General features: G+C 40.7%; 1 protein-coding gene across 1 annotated transcript in view; it reads left to right on the forward strand.

Moving 5' to 3' along the window:
- Positions 1 to 16,543, forward strand: part of Pcif1 (Phosphorylated CTD-interacting factor 1) — a 381,962-nt gene that overhangs the window by 286,900 nt on the left and 78,519 nt on the right. Inside the window, exon 10 of the mRNA XM_067145685.2 lies at positions 10,457 to 10,731. Within this exon, the coding sequence (XP_067001786.2) occupies positions 10,457 to 10,731 (275 nt within the window). The remainder of the gene's footprint in view (positions 1 to 10,456; positions 10,732 to 16,543) is intronic.

A 16,543-nucleotide genomic window follows, 5' to 3' on the forward strand; every position in this document is an offset into this window, starting at 1 on the left:
AACTCACGACGCTTCCTCGTGTACCTGGATGACATAATTATTGTGGTACGCACGTTCAAAGAGCACGTGGAGAACCTGCGGAAAGTGTTTGAGTGGCTACGTGGGGCTCACCTTAAGCTAAATCCCGGAAAATGCCAGCTGTTCCAGAAGGAGGTCCGCTACCTGGGCCAAATTGTGTTATGGGAGGGAGTAGCCACGAATCCAGAGACGTTAGAAGCTGTCATGGACTGGCCAGTGCCGAGTGACAAGTGAGAACTAAGGAGTTTTCTCTGTCTTTGCACATATTACAGCAGATTTATAGCTGGCAACGCAGACATCTCAGAGCCTCTTACACGGCTCACCCAGGAGAGGAGGTCTTTCCAATGGTCAAGCGAGGCGGAGGCTGCCTTCCGGAAGCTGAAGGAGTCGCTGTGTACTGCACCCATCCTCGGATACCCCAAGCCTGGGGAGAAGTTCATCGTCGATACCGACGCCAGCGATGTGGAAATTGGTGGGGTACTGTCACAAGCGCAAGATGGCCAGGAGAAGGTGATCGCCTACTTCAGCAAGACGTTGTCAAAAGCTGAGAGAAATTACTGCGTGACGCATCGGGAATTGCTGGCCATCGCAAAGACCTTGGAGCACTTTCACAAGTATCCTCATGGGCAGCCTTTCCGCCTGCGCACCGACCACACCGCATTGACCTGGCTCCTAAATTCAGAAATCTGGAAGGACAGACAGCTCGCTGGGTGCAACGTTTTCAGGAGTACGACTTCACCACCGAGCACCGACAAGGAAAGAAGCACTGCAACGCCGACGCTCTATCGAGAAGACCGTGCCCTGCGAATTGTACACACTGCCAGAAAGTGGAGAGACAGGCAGGCATCGTGGACGTCCAGGCCGTGAGGGCCACCGCCACTGAAGGATGGGATTGGACACCCTCAGGAGGGAGCAGCTGAAGGACGACAACATCAGGCTGATCTTACGAGAAGTAGAGTCGGGGCAGAGGCCGGAATGGAAAGACTTCGCCAAACGCAGTCCAACCTATAAGGCAAACTGGGCCCAGTGGTCGTCCCTCATGGTTAGTGATGGGGTACTTACCCGCACGTGGGAATCAACCAACGGAAAGAAGCACATTGCACAGCTGATAATCCCCAGGAGCATGAGAAAAGAGGTGCTGACTGAGTTGCATGCGGGCGCTACTGCCGGCCACTTGGGAGTGAAGAAGACACTAGATCATGCCCGACAGCGTTACTACTGGGTGCACTTGAGGAACGATGTTGAGAGGATATGCCAGCTGTGTGACACCTGCACGGCGAGCCAGGGCCCACGTACCAGGAGTAGGGGCCAAATGATGCAGTACAACGTTGGAGCACCATTCGAGAGGATCGCTATTGATGTTGCTGGACAATTCCCCGAATCGGACGCCAGGAACCGTTACCTACTCCTGACTATGGACTACTTCACAAAGTGGCCGGAGGTCTATGCTATCCCGAACCAAGAGGCATCGACAGTGGCCAACATCTTGGTCAAGAACTTCTTCTGTCGATTCGATATCCCGAGGGAACTTCATAGCTACCAAGGCAGAAACTTTGAGTCCAGGCTGATGCAAGAGGTTCTGCAATGCTTAGGATTGCGGAAGACACGTACGACACCTCTCCACCCTGAGTCAGATGGTATGGTGGGGCGTTTTGTGAAAACCGTCGAGGAGCACCTCAGGAAGGTGGTTTCGGCGCACCAGAAGGACTGGGACGAGAGGAGTTCCCTTCTTCTTGATGGCCTATCGAGCGTCCACCCATGAGACGATGGGCATGATACCTGCCAACATGGTCTTCGGAAGGGAGCTCCACCTGCCATGCGATCTAATGTTCGGGTCTGCACCAGACCAGCAGCAACCAGCGACAGACTATGCATGGGAGTTGGTGGATCGGTTGAATGACATCCACGATTATGCCCGACATCATCTAAGGGTAGCCAGCAACCGGATGAAAGCCTGCTACCACATGCTCGTGAACTCTGCGGGTTTCCAGGAAGGTGACAAAGTGTGGCTGTACCGTCCGGTGCGGGCGAAAGGAATGTCACCGAAACTGCAGCCACAATGGGAAGGCCCATATACAATCGTCACCAGGATCAGCGACGTCGTCTACCAGATCCAGTGCCCCCCCCCCAAGGGAAGATAATAGTTGTTCACCTGGATCGCTTGGCATTGTATCGTGGAGCAGCTCGGGACAAGCAGCCTTGAGGAGGGGGCAATGTAATGGTTATAGCGTCCGCCATGCCAACTTGCAGTTGGCCCGGCCCGGCACCGTCTAGGCCCACCCCTTACGCTTCAACTGCGCCAATCACGAACAGTGCTTAAGTGCTAGGTCGTGCCCCGCTCCCTTCCACCCGCGGTCCCGTAACAGAGGAGTATGGAAACGACTCCACAATTAATCTGGAGTGTTCCATCTCGCGAGATTCCTGGATCCATCGACCATCCGGACTATTCTAGATGGGCCAGCGCAGATATATAAGAGAGGAACGACCTGCCTGGAGTTAGACTGAGTTAGAAGTTGGTGTGGTTCAGTCGTGAGCAACTGCCAATGTAGTGAAGTATGTGAACTGCCATGATTATCGGACTAGTGTGCTACAGTGCAGATTGTCGGCGAAGGAGAGAACGTGTAGCCGTGCAACGCGGGACCTTGTGTGTGAGTGTAAAACTGTGTAGTGTGAGAACAAGTGAGAAACGAAGGGAGAGAGAGCGCTGAACTGCGTAAGTGTGTGTTATGAGCAAAAGTTGTGTGTAGTCTTGTGTAGTTTAGTGCGTAGCTAATAAATCTTAATATTGAAGCTACCAGTCTAGTGTTAATTGATCCTACTACCCCGTCAACTCATTACAGTATTTATGACAGTCGTCTCGTCCACCATGCGCAACTGAAAAATAATGGCTACACACACTGCAAAACCTGTGTGAAGGAGATTTTGAGGAACGCAGTAAACAGCGCGATTCTTTCAAGTAATCCTCCCTTGGTTTCTTACTAGCGTCACTAGTCACGGTAACGTCACCACACGTATTTTCCTGCACAAGAAATCGCTCTATTATTTCAAACTTTTCGCATTTCATAACACACGATTAGCACATATCCCAAAAGAGCAATATATGTAAATTTGGCAACCAAAATCACAATAAATACTTCTTCAACAGTCACGCACACAGTATTCATAACGAAATAGAGTTTGTCACCACTTTTCCACCAAAACAAAGACAAAAGAACGTGCATACTTGCATGGAAATCTGATCATGTGACGAACAAAGACAACTACTCTGCAAGATATACCACTTCACAGCTGAGTATTTTTCCGGTACTGGAAGCACACACTGCATTCGGCGCATGAAAACTCGAAATATTCTTAAACGAGGGACAGGAAAGGGCAGGGGTATAAATGATTACTGAGAAATCTGAAAAGAATATCTGAGAATTCAAGCTCTAATGGCATTCCTTGTGTATCCTTTTGAACACTTCATAACATTTACATTTTAAAATGAACAAAAAATCATAATTTGTGGTGTGTCATTCTTAAAGGCATAATCATGATGGGTGATTCGTTATTATGATTGAATCATAATAGTTGGCATCTCTGATTTAGTCTTGGAATAGCTAATTTTTATACCATACTCATTGCACCTATTTACAGGTTCCAAGATACTAGACTGCTGGCTTTTGGCACAGTCTGCCATTAAGACCAAGACGTCGGCCTTGGCTAGACTGCTTACTAGATTTCCACCTACCGGTAACTGAATCCCTCTCTGCCACTTTATACCTTTCAGCAGATTATCCATGTAAACTATGCACAAAGGTGAAAGATTACAGCCTTTTCTAACTCCTGCAAATACATTGAACCAAGAACGCATTCTACCATCAATTCTCACTGCAGCCCAATTATCAACCTAATTGCCTTTGATTGATTTTAATAATCTAACCTTCATCCCATAGTCTCCCAGTATGGTGAACATCTTTTCCCTCAGACCCTGTCATATGCTTTCTCTAGATCTACGAAACATAAACACAACTGTCTGTTCCTCTTGTAGCATTTTTCAATTACCTGGCACATACTTGAAAATCTGAACCTGACAGCCCCTCTGTAGTCTGAAACAATACTGGCTTTCATCCAACTTTCTCTCAACCACTGACGCACCCTCCCTTCCAAGATGCCAGTGAATACTTTGCCTGGTATACTAATCAATGAGATACCTCGATAGTTGTTGCAATCCTTCCTGTTCCCTTACTTTTGTTCAATCTGAAGGTACCTTACAAACACTCCATGCTAATCCTACTACTCTCTGAAGCCATTTCATCCCTGCCTTCCCACTATAGTTCACCATTTCAAGTCTAATTTCATCTATTCCTGCTGCTTTATGACAATGGAGTTTATTTGCCATCCTTTCCACGTCCTCAAGCGCAATTTCACCAACATCATTTTCCTCCTCCCCATGAGCTCGGTTGTTCACGACACCACCAGGAAGATTTCCTTTTACGTTAAGAAGATTTTCAAAATATTCCCTCCACCTCTCCAGTGATTCCCTGGGATCTATTTTGAGTTCACCTGAATTATCCAAGACACTGTTCATTTCCTTTTTCCCTCCCTTCGTGAGATTCTTTATTACTGTCCAGAAAGGTTTCCCTGCTGCTTGACTTAGCCTCTCCAGGTTATTACCAAAATCTTCCCACGATTTCTTTTTGAAATCAACACCTATTTGTTTCGCTCTGTTTCCTTCATCTACGTACAGTTCCCTGTCTGCATCAGTCCTTGTTTGGAGCCATTTCGGATATGCTTTCATTTTATGTTTACAAGCTGCTCTCGCTTCATCATAACATCAAGTTTAATTTTTCCCCTCATTACACGCAGTTGTTCCTAGGCATTCCCTTGCTGTTTCTACTACAGCATCCCTGTATGCCACCCATTCTCTTTCTATATCTTGAACCTGCTTACTGTCCATTGTTTGGAACTTTTCACTAATCGTATCCATGTACTTGTGTCTAATTTCCTTGTCCTGGAGGTTTTCTACCCATATTTGTCTGCAGACACATTTCACTTTCTGTATCCTAGGCCTAGAGATACTTAGTTCACTAGAGATCAGATAGTGGTCTTTATAATTGAAAAATCCTCAGAATACCTGGACATTCCTAACAGATTTCTTGATTCGAAGTCGGTTAACATATAGTCCTTTATGGATCTGGTGCTCTGACCCTCCCATGTGTAGCGGTGAATTCCTATTAGCTTCCATATCTTCCCCACATTTACCAATCACCCTTTCATATCCCTCAGTTCTATTTTCAACTCTCGCATTGAAATCACCCATTAGCACTATCCTGTCCTTGCTGTTGATCCTGACTGCGATGTCCCTCAACGCTTCATAAAACTTGTCAACTTCATCCTCATCTGTACTCTCACGTGAATATACTGAGACAGTTCTCGTCCTAATTTCTCCAACTGCCAAATCTATCCACATTATTCACTCATTTACATGTTTAACAGAAAAAAACTATGTTGCGTGCAATGGTATTCCTGATGAACAGTCCTACCCCACATTCTGACCTTCTCCTTTTAACACCCGTCAGGTAACTTTTTAATCTCCTCCCTCTTCCCCCTTATCTTCCCTTACTGAAATATCATTTACTCCTAGCACATCCAGATGCATCCTCTTTGCTGACTCCGCCCGTTCTACTTTCTGTCTTCCATAAGCCCCATTAATATGCGGGATGCTGTCACTCCCATAGGTCGCAGGCTTGCTTAAAACATTCTGAGTGTGCTCGGTGAAAATTCTGTGAAGCAGGATGCTACCGTACTTACACATAGTCCAGGTGAGGATCTCTCCTCTAACAGGTTAGGAACCATGCTGGATTGTATAGTCCTAGCCGCCTGAGCACAAGGAGACCCATGACTCAGAATATGTCCGAGATGCCCACTCCCATTCCGTAGCAACTGGTATCCCGACTCTCAGGACCACTTAATAGGCTACTCAGCCGTTGCCTATGCTTCACGAACTAGGACATGACTACAGTAACCCAAACCATGAACCATAAGAAAAAGAAAGGCTTCTAAAAGATAGCATTGAAACTAATGAAGTACCTGACCTCCTTAGAATAGTGTTAAACCAAATCAGTTTTAATTTCAATGACAGTTGTCAAAGAGAAGGATTACCGTAGGCATGGGTTCACCATTATCAGTCATAATTACGAACATTTTCCTCAATAACTTCAAAAACAATTTCTTAATCAACCAGCATTGAAAAGGAATCTTACACTGAAGCAGATAAGTAGATGATGTAATATGCTTTTATGATGTCACAAACTCACAACAGTTGTTGAACACACTGAATTCCTTACACAAGTTAATCAAATTCACAATGGAGGCAGAAAATAACAAGAAAATATGAGAATATGAGACTATTAGTACTGATACGGATTTTATGAGATCTAAGGAAAAGAAAAGAAATTAAAAATAAGGAATAGAAAAGTGAAAATGGTAAGGTAAGTAATAGTATGAGGCTCACTTTTATTTAGCCTTGTCATGAAGTACAAGAGGAAGTAAGAACCAAAAATTGAATATAGGTAGGGGATAGGAGGGGGTAAGGGAGTAAGGGGAGTAGTTTAAGGTGGGTCAGGGGGGTGTTGTGGTAAGGGCAAGTAGCACGAGACGTAAAACATTATTTCACTACGTTAGACCAAGACATTGAAATTATCAGTACCCTAAACAAAGGCCCTCTTCTTGATATCACTGAAAATTGTTTAATACACCTTGATCAATATTTTAATCCTAACCAAAACCTTAACAATTTGTCTGAAAAACCGAACATTCTTTTTGACTTCCTTATCTTAGTTTTCAAAAGCTTCAAGTTGACAAATAGACGTTCAATCTTCCACGTACTACACAACACCTCTCATATTCTAAGAGTTTTTATATATACCACTATCCACCTTTTGAAGTACTAAAACAAAATCATATCATTTGTTACCTAGCAAGAAATTTTATTCCTTGAATAACAACAATTGTAAACTATACTGCATCATTTTTTAACAAGAGTGCTCAAGAACCTCTACATGAACTTCTATTTTTAATTCAAGAAAAGTGTCATAAGTGTTACAATTGTGTTGACTTCTTGCCATTTTTGTGTTGGCTGATGATGACATGGACATATGTCAAAACCGGTCCCATAAAATATTAAATATGTTGCTACATTAATTTGTGCAACAACATTATTGTATTGAATAGGTTGAACATCTTTCTCTTTTTAACATTGTACTTATAGCCAAGATGAACAAATACGCAGAGAGACTACGTATTTTCTCTGAGTCTTGTTTTAATGGCTGTAGAAGTGAATTTACTTTGCTGCAAAGAAAAACATATGAAAAGATATAGTGTACTGATGTCCTGATTCCAAAGTTAGACTTTGCATGAAATTATGGTTTAAAGATTTCCACAAAAAAACTGGATGTATCTTGCGAAGAAATTCCATTGTACATACCTAGGTAGTATAAGTTAGTGTGTGATCTTATATGTATTGAATGTGAAAGTTGAGAGTGTACCCAAATATTTATATTTATGCCACTGTCATAGATAAAGATTCTTATGTCATTTTGATATACTGTACCAGTAAAAGAGCCCGACTTTATGATTTAACTTTAAAGTTAGCATGAAGTAGTTCTCAGGGCAATACTGGGTGGTTACTAGCTAGGGCTTGGTAGAGGAGGCAGGCTCCTATCTACAAGAAAAATTTTAATTAGATTGAATAATAGTTTTTTATTCAAGAAATGCATTTCAAAGTGCACATCACCTTACTGTTGATAGTCGCTGTCTTCAACATCTCCTTTTAATGATCCGTGCTCCCAGTTCACCAGGCTGAATGGAGCTGGAACACGTTCTGGAAGTTGCCAATACTTCGTTGAGATAAGGTCGGAACACCCAAGTCGGTTTTTTGATATGGGTTTGAGTCTCGAACTTTCGACGTTCTGGACGATCTCCGATGTTCTACGGCGTTCTACGACGATGTTGCGGGGTAATCACTCGTCACATAACTTATACGAGTGTCCAGAATTACACAGTCCCCCGGCACTATTTCATTTAATATGGTTGGGATATGCCGTCGAATTCACCCTTAATCTTGTAGATAGAATTTAAATGTTCACTAAAGATGCAGATGTGATTAGCATCGAAATTGGAAGAAAATAAAGCACAGTTCATGAATAGAAATAATGAAACTAAAATTGTTCACGCACTTGGCACAGTTCGTGGTGATTTTCCTCTAAATAAATTAGCACTTGACATTGAAAGAAATGTATGACTGCTCTAGAGTTTATCAGAGACACTACTGTCAGTCATGCAATAATACTAAACACTTTGACGAGGAAATAAGGTTGAAATGAAAAGCACAGTTCGTTGTTAGGCGCACTTGACATTGAATAAAATAGGTGACTGTTCGAGAGTTTATCAAAGATACTGCTGTCAGTCACACACAAATAATTTCCACACTGTTCAGAAGAATAATACACAGTTCTATTTGAATTGGATAAAAAAACAGTTTGGATTCATAGTGAAACACTTGTATCGCAGCACACGATTATACTTTTAACATGGTAATCATTTGCAGTAATATTCATGGGAAAGTTCGAACACTTTCATAAATACTCGTGTCTATGAAATTATGATGACTGAAATGTAAAGAAAAAATATCACAGTTCCTAGAATATTGCAGTAGTGTCACATTTAAATTAATATTGGTTCAGAGATTAAGTTTCACAGGCAACGTGGTAATAACTCAGTTCTACAAGAACGAAAGTAAGTTATATCGAGAAGTTTCTACAAGCGCACAGAACATAAGTTCAACTGAACTGTTGTCACTTAAGTCCAATACATGACTTGTCATAATCAGAGTTCCAACACACACAAATTTTATAAGTTCAAATAAAGACTTTGAATAATTAGTTCTTCATCACTCGCAAAAATTACAAGTTCAACTTGACTGATAGACTCAATGTCCATTATAAAGACTTTGTTATACCTTAGAGTTCACACGTGCACAGTTGACAAGTTCAACACGACTGTCTGAGTTTAAGTCCCACATGAAGACTTTAAATATTCGAAGATAGCCTCTGAACACTGCAGCGTGGAGAGTCAGGCTGAACACTCAGCTATGACTGTCTGATCTGGGTAAAGTGAGCTCTCCTTATATTCGGTTTGGGGGCTCCTACGTCATCATATAACATGATCCCTTGAGGCTGGTTATCTCACAAATCCCTTGACGTATTTCCTTGAGATTCACAATTTGAGACGTTTATGTTATTCTCTTCAAAATGACGTTTCACTCAAGTTGCTGCGATAATTATTAAGGAAGTTTTGAAATTTTTTCAATCGAATGTTCGCGAAGGTGTGACGTTCATATCCAGACCATACCAGGTCAGGCCAGCTACATGTGGCACGTCAGGCGGGTAGTCTATCTTGCCCCTGCAGCCACGTCACACACACAGCTGTCCCCTGCTCGCCTGCTCGTTCCTCCAAACGTAAACAAACCAAGTTCGCTCTGAATATCTTGCGTGATGATTGAATACAATTAATTATAAAAAAATACGCATGTGCAGGTCGTAACCGATACAATACTGAACCGCTCCATGGTCTGAAGTCTTGTTAAGCTGTTCTGAAAATTGCATTAAATTATGTATTTTTGTTCTGGAGTTACAAGAAGATTCGTGTGATACTTGCAGAATACTGAGTGAATTACATGACCACCTGTACATTGATCAATGTATCATTCAAAGCCTGTTTGATCGCAACTCCTCGCCAAACACTTCAATGCTGTTGACTCCTCTTGCTTCATTACTTCTGCTATTGAGTCCTCCCATCTCATTCTCTGTAGCCCTATAGCCATCTCTCCAGATACTGTTCCGTAAAGCTTTCTAAAAGGTTCTAAATTCCTCACTAAATGAGGCAGGAATGTTTGGTGATGATTATCTTTTATTAGCTACTTAATAATCTTTGTACAACTCTGGACAAAGTTCCTCGATATCATCGATCGACAATCCTGTATGGTGATGACATCTGTATTGACATCTTCATAGCCGTCAAAGTTCCTATGCTTTCCTAACAGATTCCACTCAGTCCAAATTGCTAATTGTTGCTTACTGTACTTTCTGCCATGCTCTAATTATCCCCTACTATCCCCTCCATGTAACTTCAATGTGTTGTTATGTTTTATATTTTCATTATGTGCCAGAACCATGGTATGCTTTGCTGACCTTAGCTTTTCTACTTTATACTCCTGTTCTCTCATTTCCTTTCTCATTTTTCTTAAGATTCTATCATGGTCCTTCCTCTTCATTTTAGTAGCCTGTTGTTTGCTTTTGTGTAATACTTGTTTTCAGGCTGTATACTTGAAATAATTTTGATTATGGACATCTTGTCTTGTAGTGTTTGTTTAAGATGGTATTTTTCTGTATTTCAGGATCAACTTTACAGATATAGTTGCTTTGATGACAAAAAATTTGAATTATTTCTTCCCCGTGTTTGGTGTTTGTTAAAACGTTATGGAACCTTCTTTGGGAGTGGAGGACACAGTGAAGGACAAGGAACTCAAGCAGCTCTCCCTGTAACAGTGTTTGAATGCCTCAATAGAATGTTTGGTGTCACATTTGAATGTTTTGCTTCTCCACTCAACTGTTACTTCAAACAGTACTGTTCTGCATTCCCAGATACTGACTCCTACTTTGGATCACGTGGGTAAGTGTTTTTCTTTAATTTGTACATTTTCTGTTGTTATATGTGAAATAGATATATAAAGTAGAAAATACAATAAGTCCAACTAAATGGTAGAAGATGAGTATATAAATACTGTAATTATTTATTATTACACAATCTTCCTGCAACAGCTGCAGGTTGCCCAAAGACAAAGAGTATCTTCACAACAATAATAATGCTACTACAGTGGACTCTGGTTAATTCAAAAATTGGATAATTCAAGTAAAAGTTTATTCCCCTTGAAATTCCTATTCTAATCAATCCAAAAAATCATATTAAGTCAAATTTTTTAAGCTTAAATTTGGATAATTTGAAGCCAGGCTTTTATCACAAGTTATTTTTGTAACAGTTCCACGAATTGAAGCCTTCAGATAATTCCAAAGAATTCTCTATTTTTATTGTAGTTTCCTTGTTATGGTCAGGTAGTCACTATTGTTAACAGACTTAACTTTTATCTTTGCAACTGTCAATGACTGTAGGATCGGCATGGCCTTGTCTACCCCTTTCAGACCATGTACGCACAATTGTGCGGGTTCGTGTTTTATTTATGCCTGAGCGTATTTTACGTTTTCTTGGCGCTAGACTGGACTGCAGTGCTTGTGCAGGACACATATTATGTACTTCCGTTCTTTTTATTTAGTGCTTGACCACCAGAGTGCAGGAAGAAGAATTTAAGAATACAGTTCATTGGCAAGATGGCGGGAAGCAGTAATGCCAAAAGTAAGTATTTATTTATTTTGTGCATTCATATTAATCTAGAAGTTTTATTGAATATCAGAATGTAATGAATGAAGTGTGTAAATTATTTAGTGGACGTAAATTGTGATCATACAACATTGTACGTAATACCACGAGGTTTTGAATATTGATATGCACAATTGTGTGGGCTAGGTTTCCCTGCAAGCAATGCAGATGGAAGTGTTGGGTGCTGCCACCAAAAGGACTGTAAAAGCAGAACTTGTACTCTACGTGAGAAATGTATAAGATTTTAAATTGCTTCAAATCGTTCCACACTGTAAAATAGAACATTTGATCATGAAGTATATTCTTATGTAATGAGCTGAAAATTTTATTTTTTATTTTTTGAAAGTAGTGAATTAGGTCCTGATACGCACAATTGTGTGGGTGCTGTTTTTCAGATAATAGTTCTTATTTTGTAAAATAAACTGTAAACATATGTATTTAATAGCATTTTAGTAAGTTTTTGACATACAAACAAAAACTCACACCTACAGTTTTTTTCCTTCAGGTCTGATGGCAAGATGCTGCCGTCGAAAGGACTGTAAAAGCAAAACAAACTCGTACTCATTGTAAAATATGTATTGTATACTTGTGTTTGAACAAAGATTTTAATTGTTGTAAATCATTCCACACTGTAAAATAGAACATCTTATCATGTACATATGCATATTCACATGTACTGAGTTGATTTTTATTTTTTTATTAATTTTTTTATTTTTTGTAAGTAGTGAATTAAGTCTTGATACGCACAATTGTGTGGGTGCTTTTTTTCCAGATGCAAATTTTTATTTTGTAAAATAAATTAAAAATGTATGTATTTAAGAGCATTTTATTCTGTTTTTGACTTACAAACAAAAATTCACACCTCCAGTTTTATTTCAGGTCTGAAAGGGCTACGAGCATCCACACTTCGCTATCCTGAAGCCATCAACTGAGTTGAATGTGAGCAAACAATTGCAAACTGTTTCCATGAAGTTGGCTTTACAAATAAAGAAACTATTGCAGAAATTGTTTCCAGAAGAACTAGAAATGCACATGGAACCTGGAATGGATCTTAGTTATGACAGATTCTGAGAAGTGCTGCAGAATTCCAATCCATCCAATGACTAAGAGGAGAGCAGTTATGTACCAACCACGTCTGAAGTTTTCAAAATAGTAGGAAATTTCAGAAGATTTGTTGAAGCTCAGTCAAATGTTTATGATGACACGTTTCAAGCTTTAAATGAAATTGAAGGTTTTGTTGATCATAATAATAATTATTAAATTAATGTTGTATGATCCACCTTTTTCAATACTATATTTTGCAATATTATTGAATTGCATTACTAAACTAGGGACTAGTTTCGGCCTTGGCTGGCCATCTTCAGCCTTAATGTAATACATTAAATAATTAAACAAATGTAAAAATACACAATTGACATGAAAACTAATGTACAAACACAATTAACATTAAAATCTGGGATGAACTAAGTGTAAAATCTGAAAAATGAATTAGGCTCTAAATTTTTAGCATCTAGAGTAAGCTCATCATCCAGACTCTTTCTTGTATTGTTATTCATAGAATTGTTAGTTCAATCACTGCTAATCGTTACAATTTCAATTGCAAAACGAGAACTGGTAAATGTTGATTCTGTAATCAGATCATCAATCACCAAATCTACTTGAGTGGTGTTAGCAGTATGCAAGCCACTGGATGCCACTATATATAACCACCAGCTGACGCACAACTTCTAGTTGGTGTTCCACATCGACCAGCTTAAATAAAATGAAATGTTCCCGTAGTGGTTGTTAAAAACTTGCTGAAATGCTGTTGGACATTGTCAGGACGGCACATGAAGATATGGTTAAAACTGACACACTCTTAATTTGTGACTGGTATAACTTTGCAGTTCATTGCGGTGTCCATGAATAAATTATAGATAAAATTAGATAAAATTAATGAATAGAAGGGGGGAGAGAGAGAGAGCGTGTTAGTCAAATGGCATAGGTTATAAGAGACTTGCCTCTCGTTGCGGCATGTGTTGCGTGGTGTATTGTTGTGTGCCTCATACAAACGGTTGTGAGATTCAAAGGAAAAGGAAGGGGCAGGTTAAGGAGAGAGAGGCAGGGCAAGGGGAGAGGTCAGGGAAAGGGGCTGAAGGAAGTGGAAAAAGAGATGGCTGCTGAGGAAAGGTGCTGTGAACATTATGAAAAACTGAATTATGACTTGTTGGTTTGATGTCTCTGAAAATGGGAATTAGAAGGTCAAATAGGATATTTGGCTTTTCTGAAATGTCATTAAGATTATGATTCATGTTAAAATATTGATCTATATGCAGTGTTCTCCCCAGAAACTTTCGTCAGCTGGGTGGCAGGAATGAGTAGACGGGAAGGGTAAACAACATAATAAATACACTACTGGAAATGGAAAGTGTTACACCATGAATACCTTGACCGAATGCCACCAAACTGATACCCCAGTATTTCCATGCCTACGAGACACAATTAAAATTTCATTCTCATATGATGTAATTGTTAGTACAGGAAACGCCATTCCTAAAGAAATTAAAAACTTCATTATTGTTCCGTATTGAATAGAGAAATAAGATGTACAATATTATAGGTTAGGATCCACCTTTCAATACTCCGTAATAAGATGGTAAAAAGTAGTTACAACCTGTTTAATGGGACCGGTTTCAACACATTTTAAGTGTCATCATCAGCCAATTTGCGAAGATCTTAAAACAACTAGCACATTGAATACAGGCAAAAAATTAACATTGTATCATAACGTAGCAATTCAGTAAATGTTCAAAACACAATAATCACAGTCAAGAGAGTAAACAGAACATCACTATCTTGCGCCGAAAACAAATATAGCTGAAGTTCATAAGCAGGTCAAATATTCGCTTATGTAAAGTCGTTGCTAGGCAGGTCTTGTAGGCATTTGTTTCTCCGGCCGAAGAGCAAAAGGTGACGTGAATGAAGTCCTAGGAAAACAGTGTAGGATTTAATTTCGTCAAATTTCAAAGTGGATATATAGGTTTTATAAAATAATTTAAAACGTTAAAAAAGAATAAAGCCAAATAAAAAATATATTTTAAAAAATAGGAAGAAATAATGAAAGAAATACGAGGTTCAACTCGAAACAACTTGCCGTAGTAATTGATAAAGAAATGATAAATAGAGAAAGGGGGGACGTTAATTAGAGGGTGGTGATGGTGGTGGTGGTGGTGGTGGTGGTGGTGGTGGTGGTAATTGTTATTAGAGGAAATACAATTGGGCAACAATCCTTAATATAATACTAATTAGAAGAAAAAAGAAAAAGAACCGACACTTCGAAAAATGAAGATATCGGTTAAAGGAAGACAAGGGCCACGAAGGGCGTGAAAATGAAAGACTCCCTAGCCCTCGCAAACCTAATAGCATCGGGGTCGGAAAAGAACAAGAATTGACCAAGGGAGGTCGGACAGGATAGATGAAAGTGAGGAGCCTGGCACAAGTAAGTGGAAGCAATGCCAGGACTCAGCTAAGGGCCCCGTGGTCGCCAACCCACGCTCTGAAGTTCAGAGCCCCTGGGGGATGGAGGATGGGAAGGAAAGAAAAAATGGAAGGGATCCGATACTTCGAAAAATGAAGATATCAGCCAAAGGAAGACAAGGGCCACGAAGGGCGTGAAAATGAAAGAATCCCTAGCCCTCGGAAAACTAATAGCGTCGGGGTCGGAAAGGAACAAGAGTTGACCAAGGGAGGTCGGACAGGATAGATGAAAGTGAGGAGCCTGGCGCAAGTAAGTGGAAGCAATGCCAGGACTCAGCTAAGGGCCCCCGTGGTCGTCAACCTACGTTCCGAAGTTCAGAGCCCCTGGGGGATGGAGGGTGGGAAGGAAAGAAAAAATGGAAGGGATCCGATACTTCGAAAAATGAAGATATCAGCCAAAAGAAGACAAGGGCCAACGAAGGGCGTGAAAATGAAAGACTCCCTAGCCCTTCGGAAACCTAAAAGCGTCGGGGTCGGAAAGGAACAAGAGTTGACCAAGGGAGGTCGGACAGGATAGATGAAAGTGAGGAGCCTGGCACAAGTAAGTGGAAGCAATGCCAGGACTCAGCTAAGGACCCCCGTGGTCGCCAACCCACGTTCCGAAGTTCAGAACCTCTGGGGGATGGAGGGTGGGAAGGAAAGAAAAATGGAAGGGATCCGATACTTCGAAAAAATGAAGATATCAGCCAAAAGAAGACAAGGGCCACGAAGGGCGTGAAAATGAAAAACTCCCTAGCCCTCGGAAACCTAAAAGCGTCGGGGTCGGAAAGGAACAAGAGTTGACCAAGGGAGGTCGGACAGGATAGATGAAAGTGAGGAGCCTGGCATAAGTAAGTGGAAGCAATGCCAGGACTCGGCTAAGGGCCCCGTGGTCGCCAACCCACGCTCCGAAGTTCAGAGCCCCTTGGGTGAGAAGGGGGAGAACTGAGGAGGATCAAGGGGGGTGTTGCGGAAGGGGGAAGTGGCATGAGAGGGTATTGTGTAAATTGTGAAAGATTGATTCCTTATTTGTTGACTTCAGGTTATTTAAAAAGGAGATGAGAAAATCGAAAAGGGGATTGGGTTTCTCAGAAATATCATTCAGATTAAGATTTGGATTGAAAAACTGGTCAAGGTGTATAAAACAGTTTTCGGTGATGTCTAGGAGAGGGCCTTTATTTAGAGTGCTGAGAATTTCAATATCCTGGTTTATTGTAGTGAAAGCATGTTTCGTGTCATGTATGTGTTGTCCCACTGCCGAAAATCTGTTGTGCTTTATTGCATTAACGTGTTCAAAGTACCTAATTTTGAAGTTGCGACCAGTTTGACCTATGTAAGAAGAATTACAGTTGTGGCACTTAAAACGGTATACGCCTGATTTAGAAAAGACACTTGTTCTATTTAAGGAGTGGGAATTATGTAATAATTCAAGGTTTCTATTATTAGTTCGAAAAGAAATCATAGTATTATGTTTTTTGAAGACATTAGCTATACTATAGGTATTTGCATTGAATGTGAATGTGGTGTAAGCAGCTGGTTTGGGAATATCTTTTAA

This window comes from Anabrus simplex, chromosome 4 (assembly GCF_040414725.1).
Source record: "Anabrus simplex isolate iqAnaSimp1 chromosome 4, ASM4041472v1, whole genome shotgun sequence".
NCBI lineage: Eukaryota > Metazoa > Arthropoda > Insecta > Orthoptera > Tettigoniidae > Anabrus > Anabrus simplex.